This window comes from Sarcophilus harrisii, chromosome 2, assembly GCF_902635505.1.
Source record: "Sarcophilus harrisii chromosome 2, mSarHar1.11, whole genome shotgun sequence".
In the NCBI taxonomy this organism is placed as follows: domain Eukaryota; kingdom Metazoa; phylum Chordata; class Mammalia; order Dasyuromorphia; family Dasyuridae; genus Sarcophilus; species Sarcophilus harrisii.
Genome location: NC_045427.1, coordinates 609,137,930 through 609,161,465, shown reverse-complemented (window position 1 = coordinate 609,161,465; position 23,536 = coordinate 609,137,930). Strand labels below are relative to the sequence as shown.

The following is a 23,536-nucleotide window of genomic DNA, read 5'->3' as shown; positions in this document are numbered from 1 at the left end:
TGTGCTACCAAAATTTAGGGGTTTTTTGTTGTACCTCCTTCACAGGTACCACTTCATCTTTGTTTTCCCTACATTTCCACTGACTATATCTCATGTCTCAAAGGATCTCCCTCCTAACCTGAGCCTCCCAGCTGCCCTGGATTTCTTCATGGAACTTCTATAGGAGACTTCCCGACATCAAATGCCTTTCTCCAGGAGACTACCTTCTATTTACACTGCATGTATTTTGAATTCACAGGATTCTTTGTTCAACTGGTAACTTTTCTTTCATTAGAATATTACCTCCTTGAGGGTAGGGAGCCTGTTTTTGCTCTTTGTATTTTCAATACAAGTACATGACACACACTCAATAAAATGCATGTTGATCAACTAAATTAAAATTAGTCTCAGGATAAGGGTCCGATCTATAGATTTCTTCTTAAAACATACACACGCAATTCTGAAACACAAAATAACTGGACTGGCCATCAGTCAGAAGAAACAAAGCTACTTTTTTTTCCCCAAAGGAAATAATAGAAGTGGAAGGACCCCAAATGGTTGTTTTCTGATAGACAGCATTCAAACTTGGCAGATCTTCCTTTTTTTTTTTTTTTTTTTTTTTTTTTTTTTTTTTTTTTTTTTTTTTTTTTTTTTTGTTTCCAATCTCTACTTTCCCAGGTGTTTAGTGAAGAGCTCCTGCCATCTTGTGGCTAAGCCATGCTCCTGCAGCTATTCATTCAAAATGCACTTCACTATTGCTGAACCTAAAAAACCAAGGTTAATGATAAGAACGTTACTTACCATTTGGAACTAGTTTGGGGGTAGAAGGCTGGAAAATGGGACAGCTGTGTGATTGTATTTTTTCTCCTCTCCGTATTCAATGGCTCCACCAAGTTTATATCTTAGGCTAAGCAATTTGGGGTACTAAATTTGGGGATGGGGACTGACCCACAAAAGCCACTAGGAATATGTATCTTCTTGGGTACTTACCAAATGTATGAACCCAGCTGCTGTCAGCCATGTGCTGATAAATATGGAGAGCAGATTCACCAGCTTGATAGAATTACTGTACAAACCAAAACACAAAGACAGCGCCATTACAAAGAGAAGCTGGCACTGGACTTGAGCTTGAGTCCTTCTCACAAGCAGCCTCCATCATGACTAGAAAGCAAGTCCCCTCCCAGAGTCTGCACTCCCTGACCCTTTCTCAATCTTGGGAAGGGAGGGATAGGGCAGACAGAGAAAGAGAAGAGGGAGATAAAAAGCCAGGCTCTGAGTTCTGAAAGCCAGAGAAACAACTGGGCAATAATCTCTAGTAAAGGAATTGAAACTCAATTAAATCAGATTTCCCTTTGTATTTGTTCCAAATACCACTATCTTACTCTATACTATCATCTCTTGACTTGGTATAAATACAGTCATTTTTTGCCACCATTGTACTCTTCTCTTACAGCAATTCATAATAAAGTGAATAGAATCAGGCTTATAGTTAGGAAGTCCTGATTTCAGATCCCATCTCTGACACTAACTCTGTGGCCCTGAGTGAGGTTATTTACCTTTATAAGCTTCATGCAATTACCTAAGACTTCCTAGATGAGTTGCAATCTAAGTTGGTGCGAATAGTTCCCATTCCAGGAATTCTCTACCTTGATGAAATCACAGATCCTTCCTATTGCTTTTTATTAAGTCACTTCCCAGTTCAAAATCTTTCAACCATTCCCCAAGACAGTGTTCAAAGTACTCAAATTGGCTACTTAACAATCTGAACAAAATTAATACCATCTTCCATATTGGACATGAACTTCCTGTTTTGGGGATATTCACTGTAACTTGCATATACCATGTGCTCCCCTCCTTCTGTCCCTTATGCTAGGGCTGTCTGGAATATTGTCTCATCTTCTTTCTGTCTCTGTGAGTCCCATCCAGTTTTTTTTTTTTTTTACCTAAAGTGATATCTCTATTCTGTGAATTAATTGAGGTTTCAAATTACTTTTTTGGTAATTAATCATATACTGCCCTGTGATATACTGGTTTTCAAGTTTTATTTTTGTTGCTCAGTCATTCAGTGATGTCCTATTCTATGAGATCCCAAGGACTTTCTCTATGGGGTTTTCTTGGCAAAGATACTGGCGTGGTTTGCCATTTTCAGTTTGTCCCCCTTTTACAGATGAGGAACTGAGGCAAACCAAAGTGACTTACCTGAGGTTACATGTAAGTGCCTAAAGCCAGATTTGAATTGAGGAAGACTCCAAGGCTGTCACTCTATCCACCTAACTGCCCTTTCTACTGTTGCTTATCTCTGCTTTTCATGTGTAGAAGTCTTTTCTCTCTAACTAGACTGCAAACTCCTTGAGGGAAGAGAATGTTTTACAGCTCTATGAATCTCCTTTAATGGGAAATACATAAGGATAAAGACTAGCTCTTTGATTTGGGACAGGAGACTCCTAAATTAGGAAGCTTCCTCTATCAAGGTAGGTTGACACCTTTTGACCAATATAAAGTCTGGTAGTGTTGCCTGGAATAAGAAGCCATTAGAATTAGTTACCTAGAACTTTAAGAAGTTCAAGATCATAGAACAGGTTAAAAGAGAGACCAGCTTGGAGACCAGTTTTCCACCTATCCCTCTGAGCTTCCTCTTTATCTAATATACTATAATATTCAATTACTTCATCTGTCTCAATGTTTTAATCTCTCTGATGTATTTGCTCGATTGTAGTTCCTACAAATAACTCAGAGACAGTTAGGTAGTATGGTGCAGAATTGTCAACATGCTGCCCACAGGCCACATTGATTCACAACACTTTGAAGTGTGGCCCAAACTGATTTTTAAAATTGGGAACTATTTTAAATAATAAATAGTTTAAATTTTTTAAATAAAGAAAAATACAATAAAAAAGAAAAAAAAATACAACAAATAAAAATACAAAAAAAACCACTGACATAATTTACCAAATCAGTCTGACCCACAGAGATCTTCATGAATGGTGTAGTGGCCCCCATTTAAGCCCAACACTTCTGGTATAGTAGATAGAGTTCTGAAATTGGAGTTTAAATACTACATAAGATATTTTCTTTCTGTGTAACCAGAAGCAAGTCACTTACAGTGACTTTCAGTTTGTTTCCTCCTCCTTTAAATGGGAATAATAACATCTAACTTCCAAGGTTGTGATGAGGATCAGATGAGATAATATATGTAAATTATACTGTGAAACTTACAGTACTGTGTAAATGCTTATTATTATTATAACCATAAAGAGATTAAAACTTGGATTTTCCTATGAATGTCAACCAAAAGGACGTCTAGATACTAAGTGAAAGATACAGCCCAATAATAGGGCTGGAATGTATCTCCTGAGAATGGAAAAAAGAGAGCCCCTGGGTCATTCAACTCTTAGACAGAGTAGGTGGCAAAGAAGGAGATCCCATTGGTAGATAAATCTGTACATGGGATCATTCTGTTCTGGAAAGTATGACAAAAATCCAACTAATATTCTAAAAAGGGCTGACCATTGGGCAAGCAGGTAGAATGTTGTAGGACTGGGTGCTCACTTGTATAGCTAGCTCCAGGTCATGGATGAGCAAACAGTACCTTAGAAGCAGACTTCCTTTTCCCATCTCTGCTCAATCACAAAACAGCAGGAACAATAAGAATAAAATGATAACATCTCACAAAAGTAGAGAGAGTTTTATGTTCTCAGGCAGATATTATATAGGATTTGCTGTGAAGTGGTCTACTGGATATAAAATCCCATATTTGGAAAACCAAAAGCATTTTCCAAGGATATTTCTATGCTGCCACCAAAAATAATTGGATCCAAAATAATCCCTTGAGAATTCTCATTGAAAAATTTCCTTTAATATTCTGTTCTCCAAAACCAAAGTCTGAACCTACTCCATCTGAAAGAGGAAACACAGATCATGCAATAACTCTTATGGCATAAAGACAACACATATATTAGGACTCTGGACGGCACAGTTGATTCCACTGAGGGATCTGAGTTTATTTCATTCAGTATTTCACTTTTCTATACTAGACATGGGTATGACATGGAAATAATCCTGCTACCATCCATGGTTATTTCTACTGGGCTGACTAGATATAGCCATGCTGACAAGGAGGTGATTTTTTCCCCTCTATCTCAGACTCTCTTATGTCCAGAGTCCTGGCTACCCACAACACTGGAGTAGCTGGAAAACCTCAGAGGCCCAAGATACTAGGGCCCCAAGTCAGTCAGTAACTTTGATCTTGGTAAGGATTGACTTTGGCCTTTAGGCTTTTAAGGAGGAAGGTAAAAGGAAAAAGTAGAGGTAGCAGAATGTTTTGAGGACAGAGTTCTTCAGACCAGGAATAAGTAGCTTAAAAAAAAACAAGGCAGAAAAACAGAGGAACTGAGGCATTGAACAGCCTTCCTTTTCTTAGAGACTGTTTTGGATGCCACTAATGTTTTTTCCAAATTCATGACAGCAATTATAGATTCACAAAGACTAACAGTAACCAAAGACTTTTTCCAAGGCATTTTTATGTTGCCACCTGGATTCATAATGATGCTTGAGAACACCTACCTCATGGGGTTGTTCATGTGAGGCACAAATGAAATATTTTGTGAAAAATACTTTAAACCTTAAAGTGATATTAGTACTTATTATAACAAGAGACTTTAAAGGCTGCTTATGACCTTATTTTATAGATAATCATGTTGAGGCACACAGAAGGGTTAAGAATTTTCTCCAAGGACATTCAGGTAGTTATTAGCAGAGCTGAAATTTGAGCCTGGGTTCTCTGGCAATCCAGGACCCTTTCAACAGTTCATGCAATTACTGAATGATGATGATGATGATGATGAGGAGGAGGAGGAGGAGGAGGAGAGAGAGAGCAAGAGGATAATAATAATTATTCTTATTATTGTTGCATTGTAAAATTATGCCTGACTCTTCATGATCTTATGAACCATACTGTTCATGGGGTTTTCTTGGCAAAGATACTAGAGTGGTTAGCCATTTCCTTCTCCAGTGGATTAAGGCAAATAGAGATTAAATGACTTTCCCAGGTTCATATAGCTGAGGCTACATTTGAACTCAAGTCTTTGTGATACCAAATCCAATACTCTATCCACTGAGGCACCTGCCTCCTGATAACAATGATAGCTATCATTCACACACTGCTTTAAGGTTTTCAAAATAATTTATAATTATCTCATTTGATATTCACAAAAACCCTGGAATGCAGGTACTATTATTATACCCACTTTTACATATAAAGAAACTGAGGCAAACCAGATTAAATGATTTGCTCAGGATCACACAACTAATAAGTGTGTGACACTGGATTTGAACTCAGGTTTTTCCCAGCTCAAGTTCTAGTATATCACCAGTTTAATATATCACCTATCATATAATATTCAGAGGAGTAGTCTATAATAAATAATTATAAGTATCCTTGAGAGCTCCTGGCATATGTAGAAAATGTAATTAATGATGCTAGAATAATATATGTTGGGGGTATTTCTTTTTTTATCATCAGCAGCATCATTGCAAATTTATTGAGCATTAGAAATTACCTTTTAGATGAATTTTTATCCTGTAAATTTGGACTTTTATTGTTGCCGTTTAGTCATTTTAGTCATTTTTGACTCTTTTCAATCCTATTTGGAATTTTCTCAGCAAAGATACTGGAGTAATTTGCTATTTCCTTCTCCATTTTACTGAGGGAACTAAGGCAAACAGGGTTAAGTGAGTTACCCAGGGTCACCCAGCTAAGAAGTATTCAAGGCTGGATTTGAATTCAGAAAGATAAGTCTACCTTTCTTCAAGTCTGACACTCTATTCACTGTACCACTTAGTCAACCCAGTAGTGTCAAAGTTGGACTATACAGCAAAACTAAGTATACTGTATTGGAGAGAAGGAACCAGCTATATTAGTTGGTATACTATGTGCAACTAAGTATACTGTATTGGAGAGAAGGAACCAGCTATATTAGCTGGTATACTATGTGCCCTGAAACTCCAACGCCACTAGAGGCTAGATTAATCTATGGACAGATAAATGAGCAAAATACATAAATATTTGGAATTCAAGTTAACCCCAAATAGATTTCAATACCTGTTAAATAGATGGGGTCATAACGGTTTGGTCATGTATACTTATTTTGTATCTAATTTATATTTTAATATATTTAACATCTACTGGTCATCCTGCCATCTGGGGGAGGGGGTGGGGGGTAAGAGGTGAAAAATTGGAACAAGAGGTTTGGCAATTGTTAATGCTGTAAAGTTACCCATGCATATAACCTGTAAATAAAAGGCTATTTAAAAAAGAAAAAAAGAAAAATAAATAAATAAATAGATAGATGGGGTCCAGAATTTTCTTTTTTTGAAGTCAGTAATTCCTGTCCTACTTTGGTGAGTCCCTAGTATTAGGACCAGTCTTTTAATGTTGCCTTACAGCTTAGTGTCTCAATAGATAGATTGATACATAGACCGCCAGACTAATAGACAGATAGATATATAGAGGAATGGAGGGATGGATGGAGAGAGATGGATAGATAGATAACATAAATAGGTAGATAACATACATATATACATAGACATCAGAGCTTCAGACTAGTTCTGAGTTCAAAGGGACTTTGCAATATCTATAAATGAAACGAGACCACTTAGTTTCTCTGTTCTGCTCCCTCTTCTAGTTCTCAAGAAAAATGTCACATTTAGAAGTCACTTAACTTAAATTCATTTTTCTGTGATAATGATGCCATGAGTAATAAGTTGGCTTTCAGGCTAGAAAGACATGAGTTTAGGTCCTGCCTTTGATACAGAATCATCTGGGTGACAAATCTCTAAATTTCTCAAGACCCCAGGTCGCTTTCCAAGATGGTCAGTCCTCTAAGAGTTAATGATTTGCCTTGGGGAGATAGCATAGGATAGTGAAAGGAGAACTAGCTGCCAAACAAGAGGATTTGGGTTCAAATCCCACCTCTAATATGTGTAACATTGGAAAAATTCCTTAACCTCCCTAGAGCTCATCTTCCTCAATTATTAGAAAAAAAAAAGAAAGAAAATTGGTTGGACTAGATGGTCTCCTGGTTTCCTCCCACCTTAAATCATTTCTCATGAAAATGTTCCCACAGAGAATTTTCTACACAATGAAATCCTAAGTCTAGATTTTTCCTCCTATATATACCCATCTTCCTGCCATAGCCAAAAATAATTTCCAATTATAGCATAATAAACTTTTAGTGAAAATGGTTGATATTTTTATGGTATAAAAAAACACTTTGAGTTCAGAATAAAAATACTATGGAAAGGATTATAGGAAACCACTTGTGCGACCTTGGCAAATCACTGAAACTCCTTAGGCCTCAGTTTCCTCATCTATAAAATGAGAGATTTGGAATAAATGGTCTTCAGGTCCCCACAAGCTCTAAAGTTATGATCCAATAATCCTACCATCCTATGGCTCCTGGGAAAGCATCTAGGTGGTGATTAATCCAAGAGAAAAAGGGAAAATGGCAGAACAAATAACCTGAGGCCAGAAAGGTGTATTTACATTCATTAGCTTCAAGGAACTTCAGTCACCCCAGTTCTAGTCATGGGTTAATGATGTTCCTCAGAGAGAAACAAGAAAAGTAGGAACAAAATGTAAGAGAAATCTGTCATTATTTGCTTGCATTTTGTTTTCTTTCTCAGTTTTTCTTTTCTTTTCTTCTTGATCTGATTTTTCTTGTGCAGCAAGATAACTGCATAAATATGTATACATATATGGGATTTAACGTGTTTTTCAATATATTTAACATGTATTGGACTACCTGCCAGCTAGAGGAGGGGGTGGGGAGAAGAAGGGGAAAATTTGGAACAAAAGATTTTGCAAAGGTCAATGCTGGAAAAATTACCCATGTATATGCTTTGTAAATAAATAAATAAATGATTTTAAAAAAAGAAAAAGAAAGAAAGAAATGTAAGAGAAATGCAGCAGGAAGAGTCCCTGAAAGGGAACCAGATGTATTGTACGCAGGTACTCTTAGAACTACTAGCACTGACAATTGGGGGGATGGTCCCTAGAAGCCATAACTTAGGCAAGCCTAAATTACAGTAGACTTGTGAGGGAAAGAGACATCCACATCCAGAGAGAGAACTATGGAGGCTGAATATGAATCAATAACATAGTATTTTCAATGTATTGTTGTTATTTGTTTGTTTACTTATTTTTTTCCCCTTTCTCATTTTTCCCTTTTTGATCTGATTTTTCTTGAACTGCATTACAAATGTAGAAATTAGAAGTGCAGATGTGTAACCTAAATTGGATTACTTGCTACTGGGGGGAGAGAGGAGACAATGAGGGAGGGAGAAAAAAAAAAGAAATACAAGCTTTTGCAAGGGTAGATGCCGAAAACTACCTTTGCATTGCATGTATTTAAAATCTATTAGTGAAAATCTATTATTTAAAAAAAAATAACTTAGGCTAGCCTAGGACAATAGATAAAGAAACTAGTAGTAGAACTGGCTTTAATAAAAGGTTAGGGTATTTGTTTCTAGAAAAACAAACAGGAAAGAGCAAGCTCTAGACAGAAAAAGAAATTTAGGGGGAAGAACTGTCAAGACCTTTAGAGAAGATGAAGCAATCACAGGATTCTTTGAAGGCCTCTAGATAAGTGCCTATTAAGAGGCAACATATCATAGAGGAAAAAGGGCTTCTGTTACAAAGAACTGGGTTTGAGTTCTGTTTCTGAAACATACGAGTTACATGGATACATGGATAAGTCACTTAACTCTAAGTGTCCCAGGTATTTCTCCAAGTTTCAGAAGAGGTGCCAATTTGCATTGATTGAGAGACTTTCCATGACAGAAATTTACCAATAAAATCACAAGTTTAGTTTAAAAGAAACAAAAAGAAAAGGGACATGTTTTGGGGGTCTTTTCCCCATCTAGAACACAGGAATGAGAATAGGACCCCAAGGAGATCAAAAATTTAAAAACTGAGGAAGTGAAGACCACATAAACCCCCAAAAGGACCAAGGAACCTTTATGGGCAAAACAGGGATGTAAATTCCTTAAGAAAGGCTAGAAAGAAGGCTCTAGAAAGCAACAGAGAATATTAAGAAGCTTAGGAAGAAACTTCCTCTATAACTGCAAGTGGACAACTCTTCTGAACAGTATAATCATACAGAGCCACCTAGGCTACTGAGGGTGAGTCTTGTGACCCCTCAGTGTTTAATAAAAGTTTGTTAACTTGAAATCTAAAAATAAAAAGGAGAGAGGCTCCAAAAGATAGTAGGTTTTCTTTGCTTTTCAAGTTCTAAATTTATTTAAGATTTCATTGTTTAGTATTTCTAGGGGTCCCATGGCTCAGAAATTAATTAATTATGGCTCAAGGTTAGCTGCCTAGGAAATAAGAAAGCTTGTTCAAACTGTCAGAGGATCTGAAGTTCATTTTAATTCTTCTCATTGGATTAATTATCTTTTGGTATTTAGGCTAAACCTCCAGTAAAGTCCTTATCAGGTACCTTTCCATGGTATATAAGGCTACCCATGTTCTTAAAAGTTCTAACAATAAACTAAAAGGTATAGGGTGTCCTATCAAGCTGGGAAAGGTTTCACACAATCATGCATTTAGAGCAGGAAGGGACCTTAAATAACATTAAGTCCAACCACCTTATTTTATAAAAAAGAAAATGGATACTGACAGGGAATAAGTGACTGCTCCACAGTTATACAACTTAACAAGTTACGTATCAGATATAGGTTCTGACTCTTAGGCTAGTTTGCTATAAACTGCACCTACTAGCTACCTGTCTATATTAAGAAACACTCTTATTATCCAAATAAAAGCCTAAATTAATGGAGAAAAGTTCATCACCAGATTATGATGTCTTAAGATCATTAGGTCATGAGATGATGGCTTATTTTTTTTATGTCTGTCAATCTATCTATTTATCAATTATCTATCTGTTTATTTGTCTGTCTATCTATCTATCTCTCTGTCAATCTATCTTTCTCTATCTTTCTATATATCTGCCTATCTGTCAGTCTACCTATGTATCTATCTGTCAGTCTATGTGTTTATCTGCTTTTTTATTTGCTTATCAAATAATGTATTTTTTTGCTAGAGTAATTTGTGGGAATCTTCCTTCTCCTAAGGGGAAGAGGCTTTGTAATATTCCTTGGCATCAGATCTGAAAGAGAATCTGTGACACTCTGTGGTTATTGACATAGAATTTCATATTGATCAGCTAACAAGGTTCAAAATGGTGATTCTGAACACTTAGTGAACAAGGGATGTTCTCAAGAATGTGCTCCCATGTTCCCACATTATGATTCCCAAATACCATAATGGTCAGCACTTAGTAGGTACTCAGAAAATACTGTTGACTGACAGCTGGGGAAAACTTTTGATGGAAATGATGTTGGCAGCTGTATTATGCTAATCGATGCTAACTAGAAGTTTGTTAATAACAGACTTCAGGAAGGAAATCAGATGTGAAAATGAGACCAAGAAGGATCAAATGTGTCCTACTTCCTTTTCTGTCATTGCATTTCTGAGGCTATTTGGGTCCTACTTAAAAAACAAAAATGGAAAATTTCAAATTATTTTCCCATTTATCTCTTGCATATGTATCTGCTATCATCTATGTAGGGTCCCCTAGAAATCCCCTTAATAAAAAAGCAATTTCTATTATAGTCTAAATTTGGAAGGAGGATTAGTGAAAACATTTGCCTGATCATTGAGATTTTCCTAACATCTGTGTAAAATCCTCTGCTCAGAAGCATCCATTAGCTTCCAGGGTTTTGGTTATTAGTCCATGGAATAGTACATAGATAGCACCGTGCAGTGGAGTAACATCACTCTCACCAACATAATTATTCAACCTTCCATGATCCCATTTGGGATTTTCTTGGCAAAGATCCTGGAGTGGGTTGCCATTTCTTTCTCCATCTCATCCTATAGATGAGGAAACAGAGGCACATACAGGATAAAGTGCCTTTTGCAGGGTCACATAACTAGTAAGTGTCTGAGACCAGATTTGAATTCACAAAGATGACCTGACTTCAGATCTGGTACTCTATGCATAATGGCGTCATCTAGCTACCCCTAATTGCAAGTTGGACATGGCTAAAATGTAATCGAGGGACATTTAACAAAATTAATAAAAACACAATAGAGCATAAATAATGTGAACATATGGTTTTCAAAGTCAATTTAAAGCCTGCAGGGATCCTTATGTATGGTTTAATAGCCCCATTTCTATTTGAGTTGGATACCACTGATGCACTAGAGGAAGTATTAGCCTGGGAAACAGAACTACTTTGAATCTGGCTCTTTACAGGTCCCAGCTATGTACCTCTGAATCAGTGCCTTCATTTCTCAGTGCCTCAAGGAGCTTATGATGGCTCTCAATTTCAGAAAATTTGTAGTGGCCTTTTGTGACAGAAATTTCTACAAAAATAGTTCTCTACTATAATGAAATTACATATCCACAGAGCCATTTGTATATAATGCATAGGTATATATGTATGTATATATAACATATCTCTATATATATTTCAAACATCTGTTCATACATTTACAGCAAGAATTCTGAACCTTGGGTCTCTGAACTTATTTTCTTAATAGTTTGATAATCAAAATATCGTCAAAATACAGCTGGTTTCCTTTATAATTCTGTGTATTTTATTTTATGCATTTAAAAACAATCTGAAAAGGGAAAGTTAGGTTTTACAAGATGGTCAAAGGAGTCTATGACACAGAAAAAAGTTTACAGCCCCTTACCTACTACATTGATATAATTTCATCTGTATTCTGGTATTACAGCATAAGATTATTGCAGACAAACACACTGGTCTTTCATTTACTCAAAATCCACTTCAAAAAGGAAAAAAGAATGGAGCCTGGCTGCCACGGACTAGTGAGCTTGACACCAATTCTCAGACAAACTCCATATATTTTTAAAGGGCAGGTAAGTGAACATCTAGGGCAGCTTGGTGGTGCAGTGAATAAAGTACTGCTCAGTTTCCTAAGTTCAAATCTGATCTTAGACATTCACTAGCTGTGTGACCCTGGGCAAGTCACTTAAACATTCTGCCTCAGTTTTCTCATCTGTAAAATGAGCTGGAGAAGGAAATGGCAAAGCACTCCAGTATTTCTGCCAAAAAAACCACAAAAGGACTTATTAGTCAGATATGGCTGATCAACTAAATAGAAACAAGGGAAAATATAGAAGAGGAGGCAGTGATCACAAAGAGATAGCATTGTTTCATCAAGAATGGGCCATTCCAGATTAATGCCATTTCTCTTTCTCTTTTGTTAAGACAACTCTGATACTAGAGAAGAGCAGTATTGTAAGTTTAGTTTACCTTGATCCAAGTGAGCTATTTTACAAAATCTCTCAGGATATTTTTATGGAAAAGGTGGGCTAAATGATAAAACAGTTGAGTGAATAGAACTGCATTAAAAGCTGAATCAAAGAGCTGTCGTTAATGGTTTGATGTCAATGTGGAGGAAGGTTCCACCCTCATGAAATCCCAGAGGGATCTGTGATATTTATCATTTTAACATTAAAACCTATATTAAGACATGGATGCCCAAGCTTATCAAATTTGTAAATGACATGAAACAAGGAAGGAAAAGTAGGAAGCTGCATGATGAAGCTTTTTAAACCTTTATTTTGCTAAAAGAAAGAGACATCATATGGTGCCTTGAGAGAAACCTAATGCTGGTTTTCACTCAGGAATATTATCTGTCATTACAATGCCAGTTTGTGGTGATTGGCTGTGATCTTTCTCTCTGACGAAATTCTGTATCTGTGTCTTTGAATAGTTATTAGTTGTATTGTTGATATCGTTGATGTTGATATTTAGTTAATTACTTATCCAATTTTATAAGATTAAGGGATTTAATTTATAAAGAAATGGGAGTAATTACTATTGGGAAAACAGTTATCTACTAAATAAAAAAAAGTTTGATGAAATAAGGTAGGGACTTGAGTTTACATTTGTAAGTAAAGAGAAAGAAAATTTGCAACTAAAAAAAAGAGAGACTGGTGTTTTATCATTTAATGAAAAATATGTGTATCGTTAGATTATTCAAGAGCTCAGAATGATAAGATTAAATATGAAAATGGGTCAACCGGGCTGAATGGTAACCTTTAAGTGAGACTGTAACCCCATAATCTTGCTACACAGATAGGGCACAATGTGAGGCATTATGTTCAAAGAATTATTAATTTAAAAGACATTTTATATTAAAATGTATACTAGTTCCAACTCATATTGAAACTCACTTTTAATGTTCAAAAATATACATAATATTTCTTCTCAGTATTTTCTTCATAAATTAGAAATCCTAAATTATATTTCTAACTGGAAGGTTGCTATTTTTGAATATGTGTGTATGTGTGTGTAGTTTCACACTATTACAATATAGTATTACAATATAAATATAATTATTGATATGTAATATAGACCTTGTTGTTGAGTCACTTTTCAGTCATGTCTGACTCGTGATCCCATTTAGGGTTTTTTTGAAAAAATACTAGAGTGGTTTGTCATTTCCTTCTCCAGTTAATTTTATAGATGAGGAAACTAAGGGATTAATATAATACTTATATTCACCCAGCTAGTATCTGGGGCATATTTGAACTCCGGAAAATGAGCTTTCTTGACTTCAGGCCCAGCCCTCTGTGCACTATGACACCACCTAGCTGCCTCCATTCATATAATAGATGTGTATGTATGTGTATATATACATATATACACAGGATTACAGATTTTAAAGTTAGATTGGATTTTAGAAGTTATCTACTCTAGAAAATAAAATTAAGGGAAATGAAATCACTTTCCCAGGTCATATAGATAGGAAACAAGAAACAAAATTTGATCCAGATATTTATGAGTTTGTTTTTTAAGGACATGTGATAGTGATAATCTGTAACCATTATGAATGAAATTATAAAAGGCAACATTAACATTTCTATATGAGAAAAGAATGTTTGTCTCCAATGACCATGTTTTAAACCACTTGGGAATAATGTTGATTTACATAGTAACACACTCCATAGTGCAGTCTGGTCTGAGTTTTCCTTAGGCTACTGAGTCTATGATGGGGCAGGATGTGCTTGTGGGATAATACCAATTCACGAGTCAGAGAATGGTGGTTCAATTCCATTTCCGATGTTCCTATCTGTATGATTGTGGTAAGTCACTATCTCACTGGATCTCAATTTCCTCATCTGTTAAATGAGGGACTTGGACCAGAGGGTTTGTATGACTTCTTTCAGTTCAAGTCTGGGCCCCTGTGATTAGTTCTCTGATCTTAGAAAAGCTAATTCATTTCTCTAAATTTTGCTAAAATGGGGACAATAATATTTGTATTACCTCTATTACAGAATTGTTATGAGAATCAAATGACATAGCCTACCAAAAATGCTTTGTAACTCTTAAGAGCACTATGTATACCGTGCATGGATGTAAATCAGTAATAATAGTTTTCTCAAAGGTAGCTCTTGCAATCTTCTCCTGGAGAGGGGATAGAGGGGAGTAATCATTCAAAATTGTGACCAATCCTAGAATAATATGTTTGACTTTGACATTTATAATATGATTTAGGAACAACAGATTCAATTCTCCAAATATAGCATACCATGACTAATATTAAAATAGCTTCTAAGTGGAATTTTTTGAATCCACACAAAAGCAAGCCTAAGAGAGAAACAGTACCTAGCCTGCTAGGAAGGGGACTTCAGACTGAGAGGCAAAGATTTTAAAAATCTACTAGAGGCAGTATTATTTTTTCCTCAGTGGGCATGAGCTGACACATATACTAACAATTGATTGATGTTTTTATTCGATAACCAATTTGGTTTTTCATTTTATCCAGTATTATATAAGTAAGTACAATTTTTGGACATCTGAAATTTCATTGGTATCAAAAATTTCTGGTGAGGAAATTTTCTCTATCAATACAGATCAGAAACTTTTTTGCAACTTAGAATGTTAGAAAATCAATGTGGGGGCAGCTAAGTGGCTGGCTATGGAGTCAAAAACACCTGAGTTCCAATGTGGCCTTAAACATTTACTAGCTGTGGGACCCTGGGAATGACTTAACCCTGATGCTTTCAAAAGAAATGCTATTGTGGACGCTGAGATGTGGATTGATTAGCTTAAGGTCAATTTATGTCAATGTCAGCACCTGAGTTCGTCTTTCTAACTAAGGTTAACTCTCTATTCCACTATACTGTCTTTCTTAAAATGTGAGGAGCAAAGTAACACACTTTATTGTCTTCCTTGTCCCCAAAAGTAATTCAAACTTCAATATTTACAAATTTCCAAGCTGCTGCAGGGGAAGAAATGTGTGTCCTAGTTTTTCTTTCTTTTCTTTTTTTAAATTTTCAACAGAGAACTAGAAAACTTGTCATAAAAAGCAAAAGCAAAAGCAATATTTTCGGTCAATAATCCACATGGAGATAATTCAGATTAACTGTACTGTTTCATTAGAAAATATAGCCTTTGAATCCGAGAAACAGATTCAACTCTGGGTCCAGAATGATTATTTTCTAAAATCCTGAGTCTTGCTCAGCAGATTCAAACTTATTTAGGCAATGGGCCAAAGCTTAGATGGCATTATGCAACCCAGTTATATAGGATCTAACAATTTCACTTTGAAGGTAGTGACCTTGTCCACACAATGGATGCAATGTGCATAGGCTTGGTGCTGATAGCATAGAAGAGATCTCTCTCTTAATTTTCTGTCTCCTTGAATCTCCATATACTCTGGCTGCTTTCCTACTGTCCTCTAAATTCTCCTTCACTCTGTTCCTCTCTGTCTACCTCTCTCTCCTGTTCTTCCTAGCTCTGGGATCAGTGGGATGACTGAAAGGCTGTAAACAAATTGAAGACTTTCAAATTATGATTCACTTTATCAATGACTTCATTCTACTGCATGATGTTCAATTAAAGACTATCCTTCTTACTGGAGAAATTCTGGTGAAATACTCATTTTAACCAGTATCCACAGAGATAATGAAGATAACGAACTACCTTCCAAACTTTTTGTAGTAATCAAATGAAATAATATTTGAAAGTGCTGGTACAGTGCCTGATATATAGGACCACTTAATAAATGCTTGTACCCTTCCATTTCCCTTCCCCTATTTTGAGATCCAAGAATCATTAAGTTCCACTATTGAGAGATCTTTCTTCTCATCAAAGTCATATGTTTTGGAATTAAAGAAAATAGCTTTTTTGGCTTCTTGGTTTGACTTGGTTTCCCATCTACTAGACTTTAAATAGCTAGCCCTTTGAGGATCTGTGGTTGAGAATAGGCAGAAGAAAAGAGTCAGCACTCTTGTAGTTGTAACATTCAGAGAAAGGCTATATTCCCCACAAGTCTCTAAGACTCTTTCAATTAAATGAAGGGCTGACATCAGAGTTAATCCCTTGGATAGGAGCATTCATGGGCATTTAAGAGCAAAGTTTATAGTGACCTCAGTAGGAGTGAGATAACCACGTGTATAAAATAATGTGAAATCAACTAATTTACCAGGAAAGAGGATTTGGGAGGGAAATTATAACCCCAAAGAGAACAATTACCAAACATCATGGAGGCTCATTAAGTGTTCTATGTTATATGTGCCTACTCTTAAAGTTCATTATTTTAGTGATCTTGGGGACTAGGTGATGAGTAATGAGATATGGTTGAAAGAGTACAGGCTTTGAGGTCAGAAGACCAAGCTCAAGTCATATGCCACTTCTAAGTGTGGTTTTGAGCCAAGTGACTTAACCTCTCTGGCCTTCAGTTTTCTCATCTGTAAAATGAAACATTAGACTAGATGAATTCTAAATTCCCTTAATCTATGTTTCCATTATCTTTTACTCTGACCTTGGCTTAAGTTTTGTTGAAATAAATGAGCCAATAATTTTGTAGAAAGAGAGAAATCTTCTCCCCCTGTTGGCTCACTAACTCTATTCTGGCATTTAAGACCACATGGGAAATCACTGACTTTCCACTTAGGTTGGAGAATACCATAGTAAGAATGTATAACTTCCCAAGCAAATCATAAAGAAGGGAAAAGGAACTGATGATAAGTGAAACAAGCACAACAAGTAATACATTGTACACAGTAAGAGCAAGATTGTTGCCATGATCAAGTGTGAAAGACTTGGTTCTTCTCAGCAGTTCAGTGATTCAAGGCAATCCCAATAAACTTTGGATGGAAAATGCCATCTATATCCAGAGAGAGAATGATGAAGACTGAATGTAAATAAACACATCCTAGGTTCACTTTTTCTCTTTTTTTTTTCTGTTTTCTTTTCTCTTGTGGTTTTCCCCTTTTTTCCTGATTTTTCTCTCCCAACATGATTCATAAGTTAATGGCTTTTTGTTTTTGTTTTGTTTTGTTTTGTTTTTTGCTGAGGCATTTGGGGTTAAGTGACTTGCATAGGGTCACACAGCTAGGAAGTGTTAAGTGTTACAGGTCAGATTTGAACTCAGGTCTTCCTGACTTTAGGGCTGGAGCTCTATCCACTGCACCACCTAACTGCCCCAGTAAATATATATATATATATATATATATATATATATATATATATATTTTAATGAATGTGCATGTATAACCAAAAATAAATAAATAAAACTATATCTATATCTATCTATATCTTTATATATCTACCTATATCTATATCTACCCCTCGATAGATAGATAAATAGATGAGTAAGATAAGTATAGATATAGATAATTTGTTGGGTAGATGAGATTTAGTGAAACCTACTCTTCTTTTTAAAAACCAAAGGAAAGGAGTATCTTCCAAGAGCTCTGAGGCTGGAACTATTAAGACATTTTTGAAAAATAATGGAATTTCTTTATAAATTGTATTTTACATCTATAAAAAAGAAGGAACTACCTATATGGTGGTTGTGGGAGTTTCCTTCATGAAGAGAACCAAAATGGCATCACAGTGTTGGGGCCAAGTACAATTGTTAATCAAGATTATGGTTGATCAGACCAATATGAGCTCAGAAGGCTACACCACAAATAGTCCATATGAACACTTACCAGACAATCAGGGAATTGAAATAATTAACTCCGGATAAAGAAAAAGACAAAAAACCCCACCCCTACTCACCACAGACAACATATCAAGAAAAAACTGAGAGCAGACAATCTACACTTTAAATGTATTCAGTTCATAGAGCTGAACTCTAGCTTTAGGTGGGAAGAGAGAGAGAAGAAAGGAAATGATCATGGGAATGGTCTCAGGTGATTTGGATTGAAGTTTGAGAAGGTCTGCTCTGACTTTGTTTATTTACTAAATATCTTAAGTCAGACTGAAAAACATACTGGGTTGTAAAGTTTTCCTAAGTCTATCCTTTCTCAGCTTTTCTATTTTCCAGGATTCTCCAGGACCTAGGCAGCTCTGTTCCATTGTCAAGTCACCATTGAAGTCTTTCCTAGGCAAGGTTCACAGGTTTACAATTTCATGGTTTACAATTGGAATCAACTTTTAAGTTTTCCCCTAAAGTAAGTCAAAATCTTGCTGGAGAAAAAATTAACATCTAAAATATACTCTAAAATGAAATAACTTTCTTTGTGTGTGTGTGTGTGTGTGTGTGTGTGTGTGTGTGTGTATAGGTTTGTGATCGCCCTCCAAGAGATACTTCTCTTTTGGGTAAAATTTGATTTTTAATTTAGAGCTGTGCTAGATAGAACATGGTGGCAAGAATTTCCTAATCTATAAGCATAGACTTTCACCATTCCTTAGGTATCTTCCAGGTAAAATGGGACAACTAAGTGGCATAGTAGAGAGTGTGCCAAGCCTAAAATTAGGAAAACTCACCTTCCTGGTTTCAAATCTAGCCTCAGACATTCATTAGCTGTGTGACCCTGTTTAAGTTACTTAACCCTATTTTGCCTGAGTTTCCTCCTCATCTGCAAATAAGTTGGAAATAACAAATTGCTCCAGTATCTTTGTCAAGAAAATCCCAAAAAGGATCACCAAGACTGATATGACTGAATATAAGAATAAAACTAAAAAGGCAACAACATGATAAATGGTCATCGTCATTCTTTGAATACTATCTCAGGGCACTATGCTGATGGAAAAACTACTGACTGCCAAGAGAATAGTATATATACTGTTTCTTAAAATTAAATAATATTAAATATCAGCTGAATTCAAATTAATTGAAATGAACAACTTTAGGAAGGTAGAAAGCAGTAAATTAACTCAACTATTTTTGAAAATATAAGGGAAATGAATATTTTTCATATTCTCTGAATCTGTGCCTCCTATTAAGAGTTTTTAAAAATGGGATTTCTATATAAACTACTTTTTATCTTAAAAAGAAATAGACTGACAAGGGACTATGGATATACAATGTAACTGGAAACAAGAAGCATGGTTGTAGTACCTTTTGATGATTTTTGGATCACGTGAGCTTGTGAGATCTTTTGAAGGACTAAAGCTGATCAGTCATTTGCAGTGAACCCCCCAGGAGGAATGTATTACTAGGATGTCTAAGAAGGGCCATATTTGACCAGATCAGAAAAATGGAGCAGGCTAAAGCTTCCATACTAATCAATTTTAGTTTAGGCCTTTGAATAGCCATTTCTGAGTGATAGAGAAAGATATAGAGAAATAGTGAGTGATAAAGGGAGATCCAGTCTTGAAAATAAATAAATGATTGTATACACACACATATTATACATATATTTATGTGTATGTGTGTATATGTATCTGTATGTCTGTATATAAATATATATCCTCATATAGATATCTCTATTTATCTATCTATCTAACTGGAAGTTAGTATAGTATGAGAAAAGATACTAGATTTTATAGTCAAAGGACCAAGATTAAAATCTCACTTCTGACACTTGCTAACTGCATGAGTTTAATTCCCTTCATCTCCCTCTGCCTTTGTTTCCTCATCTGTAAAAGTAAAAAAGCTGGAGAAGGTGGTATCTAAGTTTCTTTCCAGCTCTTAATTGCTTCCTATGATTCTATATATTTTCAGATGTTGCTATCATTGTCAGTTCTGTTACATGGGACAGTTCAATCAAGATGGCGGGGCAGATATGTTGAGAAATGGTTCTAATTTTTCTAAAGAAAAATTTCATTAATAAAAAAAACATTTTTTTCAAAAGAAAAAAATATACAAAAGGAACTTATTAGCTACAGCCATGTTCAAATACATACACTCCTCTGTCCTTTATACAGAAAGCTCCAATTGAGGAAAAGAACTCAAATCCTGAACTTTCCTATCTTGTTATACCATCTCTATCCTTTACAGAGTCTCAGTTTCCCTAACTCTTTTCTACTAGATAGTATATCTGTAAGGTCAACAAAATTAAGGGTTCTAGGAGCTACTATACTACCACAATATTTATAACTGGATGACAAGTACTGAAATGAAGCAGATCCATAGCAATGAGTCAGCTTACCTTGTTTTAAGAATATTCAGAAACTGCAGAATTTCTGAAAACTGTATCAGCCTGAGAGCTCTCAGAAATCTCAAACCTGGGAAGAAAGAAATGGAGTTGCATTATTTTCAGAGGGTCGTTTACAATGTACTCACTGTGCCAGATGACTTATGGCTGCCAAGGTCAATGGGATGTAAAGTAAGCAATGAGAGAGTCATCCAATACCTTTGAATCGTTCCTTCATTTTGATTCTTGACTGACTTGAGCCTCACGTTATTAAATTGGTCAGATACCTGACCAGCAGACCTTCTGATACTGAGGGGAAAGCTTTACAGCCCTTGAAAAGGGAGCTCTGACTGAGAGAGCCCAGCCCAGTCCAGCTCAGCCTAGCAAATCATCCTCAGACATCTGACGCTGCTTGCAAAGAACTCTTTCCCAGCTAGTCACCCTGGGTGTATGGAAGGATTTTCTCTCTGGAACGACAGTGAGGATTCTGATGGCTTACAGCAACCTCAGTGCTAAGAGCAGATTATCAAGAGATCTCATGTCCTTCTCATTTGTTGGATTGCTGAGTTCATTATCATCATCATTACTTTGTTAATATTGTGGTTAGACTTGACTAAATAGACTTAATTGTATAAGGCAAATTTTCTTTTCCAGAATTTCTTTCCATCTTCTCAGTTCCTGGTTCTCCCAAATTTGAGATAATGATGCCCCAATAACTTAAATGTTACTTTTTTTCTTTCCCTTTTCATCTCCTTGGTGGCAAATTTCTTTTGTCTTTGTTTGAAAGAAATACACAACAATATCTTCCTAAACTATGTCTCAGCAGAGACATAATTAGTAATTTTTGTATCTGGGGCAAGAAGTAAGTAAAGGTATCTATAGGAGGGAAGTAGAAATAAAATCCTTGAGAAACAAATCCAAGGTCGGGGAAAGAAGTTCACTCCAAGATCACCTGATAATTTCTAGTTTAACCCTCCGACACTTATTAAACTCCTAATATATACAAGATGATTAGGGATATAGCAGACAAAATCAGTCAAGAAAGACTTGAGTTCAAGCCTGACTGTTGACAGATATTGATTCTATGACCCTGGCCAAATTATGTGATCTTTCAGTAGCCCAAGGCAATCCCAAATGGCTGTAAATTGTAGAAAGCTTATATATCTACAATGGTAGAAGAAATTCCTCATCATGAAATTACAAGTCTGATTTTTAAAATGTGCAAAGCAAATATACAAAGACCAAATTTGAAGGGTTCCTGGATTGGTAAACCAAGGGCCCTGGTTTCAAATCCTAGCCCTATCATTGACTACGAAATCTTGGGCAAAGTCTGAATATCCCAACTGTAAAAATGAAAGTGTTGGACCAGATAAGATAGACCAAACTCAAATAGAAGGAGAGTGCCAGTAGCCCTACATTGCTTTAGAAAGCCACAAATTTGCATTATCTCTTTGTATTTTTTTTCCAAGTAGAAATTTATCTGGTTCTGGCAATATTGAGAAGTTTGGGAGGATATTTTCTCCACAGCTGTGAGTTTGACATCTCTCTGATAGATGACTATTAAGGCCCTTTTTGCTTTAATCTTTGATTCTCTCAATAGTCCCTACTTGTGGGATGATAGAACATACAAAGTAATTATGCAAAAGGAAAGAGAAAATATTTCAAAATAAAAGGAACAGGAAAAACTTCCAGAAGACATTACTGTGATAACTGGATTTCAAAGGAGATGTGAAATTCTCAAAGATTGAGGGAAACACTTCAGAAATGAACAATAGCATCTATAAAGCACAGAAAAAGGAGAAGGAAGATCAGCTTTTGGTAAATAACCATGTAGAGGGCTCAGAAAATAGATGTAGCAAATGGAACTGGATGGTCAGTGAAGTAGGAGAACAGAAAAAGGAAGAGGGGGTGATTTCACAATAACCAAAGGAGAAAAAAATTTAGGAAAAGATTGAGAAAGGAATGCAAGGAAAGGAAATAAAAGTCAAGAGTTAGGGGCTACTTTTCTTTTTTTTTCATAATTAAAACTTTTTTATTGACAGAACCCATGCTTGGGTAATTTTTTACAACATTATCCCTTGCACTCACTTCTGTTCCGAGTTTTCCCCTCCCTCCCTCCACCCCCTCCCCCAGATGGCAAGCAGTAGGGGCTACTTTTCAAGGAGTTTTAAAATGAAAGGGAGGGGGGCAGCTAAGTGGTGCAGTGGATAGAGCACCAGTCCTAAAGTCAGGAGGACCTGAGTTCAAATCCAATTTCAGACACTTGCATTGACCTTGGGCAAATCACTTAACCTCCATTTAAAAAAAAAAAAGAAAGGGGGGAATATATGCAGGTATCTCTCCTTCTTATTAAGCAACTCTTTATATTCTCTGGCATCAAAGAACTATAAACTCTCTGTGTCTGGGGAGAGAGAGAGAGAGAGAGAGAAAGAATATATAATTCTTTGACTATATTGAGGGATATATATATATCCAGTCATTTAAAATAGCTAGACAGATTGTGGTACATGAATATAATAAAATATTACTGAGCTATATGAAAGGATAAACACTGCGAATACAGGAAAGCATGAAAAAACTTATACGAACTGGCACAAAATGAATTAAACAGAAGCAGTTATAATAGAGGACTAGACAATGAGGGTCCAGCCCTTATATGATAAGCAATATTCTCTAACTGATGAAATTTAACCTATGGAGGGAGGTTTGATGATTCTGCTTCGGGGCATGTATAGTGGAGGGTCTTTTCCTGCTCTTTAAAGTGTGCCCAATCTGCTGACAGTTTATTTCATGGTGATGGAAACTCTTTGATTGGCTATTGAGTCAGAATTGAGTATTTATGTCTATGGCTCAAGTCAACAGAACGCTTTCTCCCTGACGGCTTTTGGAAGTGAAGATTATTTTACCTTTACCTGGACTGCCAGGTGGAGAAAAGGATTGTTTTAAAGGTAGCTGCAGATACTACTTCACTAGTCTCACCCCCTGCATCTGGATATTGGGCAGCTATGAATGAATAATATGTAAGTTTCTTATATCCCCAATTGCATCTAATCTTACCTAGTCTTATGTATTCAAAACAGAATAGAATAGATTACAGTCTTGGTACTTCAAAATGATAAAATGTCCCAGTCAAGTCCACAGCC

The 23,536-nt window shown here is 35.9% G+C and overlaps 1 protein-coding gene across 1 annotated transcript in view; it reads right to left on the bottom strand.

Annotated features, from left to right (window-relative positions):
• Positions 1 to 23,536, bottom strand: part of KCNMA1 (potassium calcium-activated channel subfamily M alpha 1) — an 887,197-nt gene that overhangs the window by 258,766 nt on the left and 604,895 nt on the right. Inside the window, 2 exon segments of the mRNA XM_031949466.1 lie at positions 970 to 1,045; positions 20,409 to 20,484. Of these exon segments, the coding sequence (XP_031805326.1) occupies positions 970 to 1,045; positions 20,409 to 20,484 (152 nt within the window).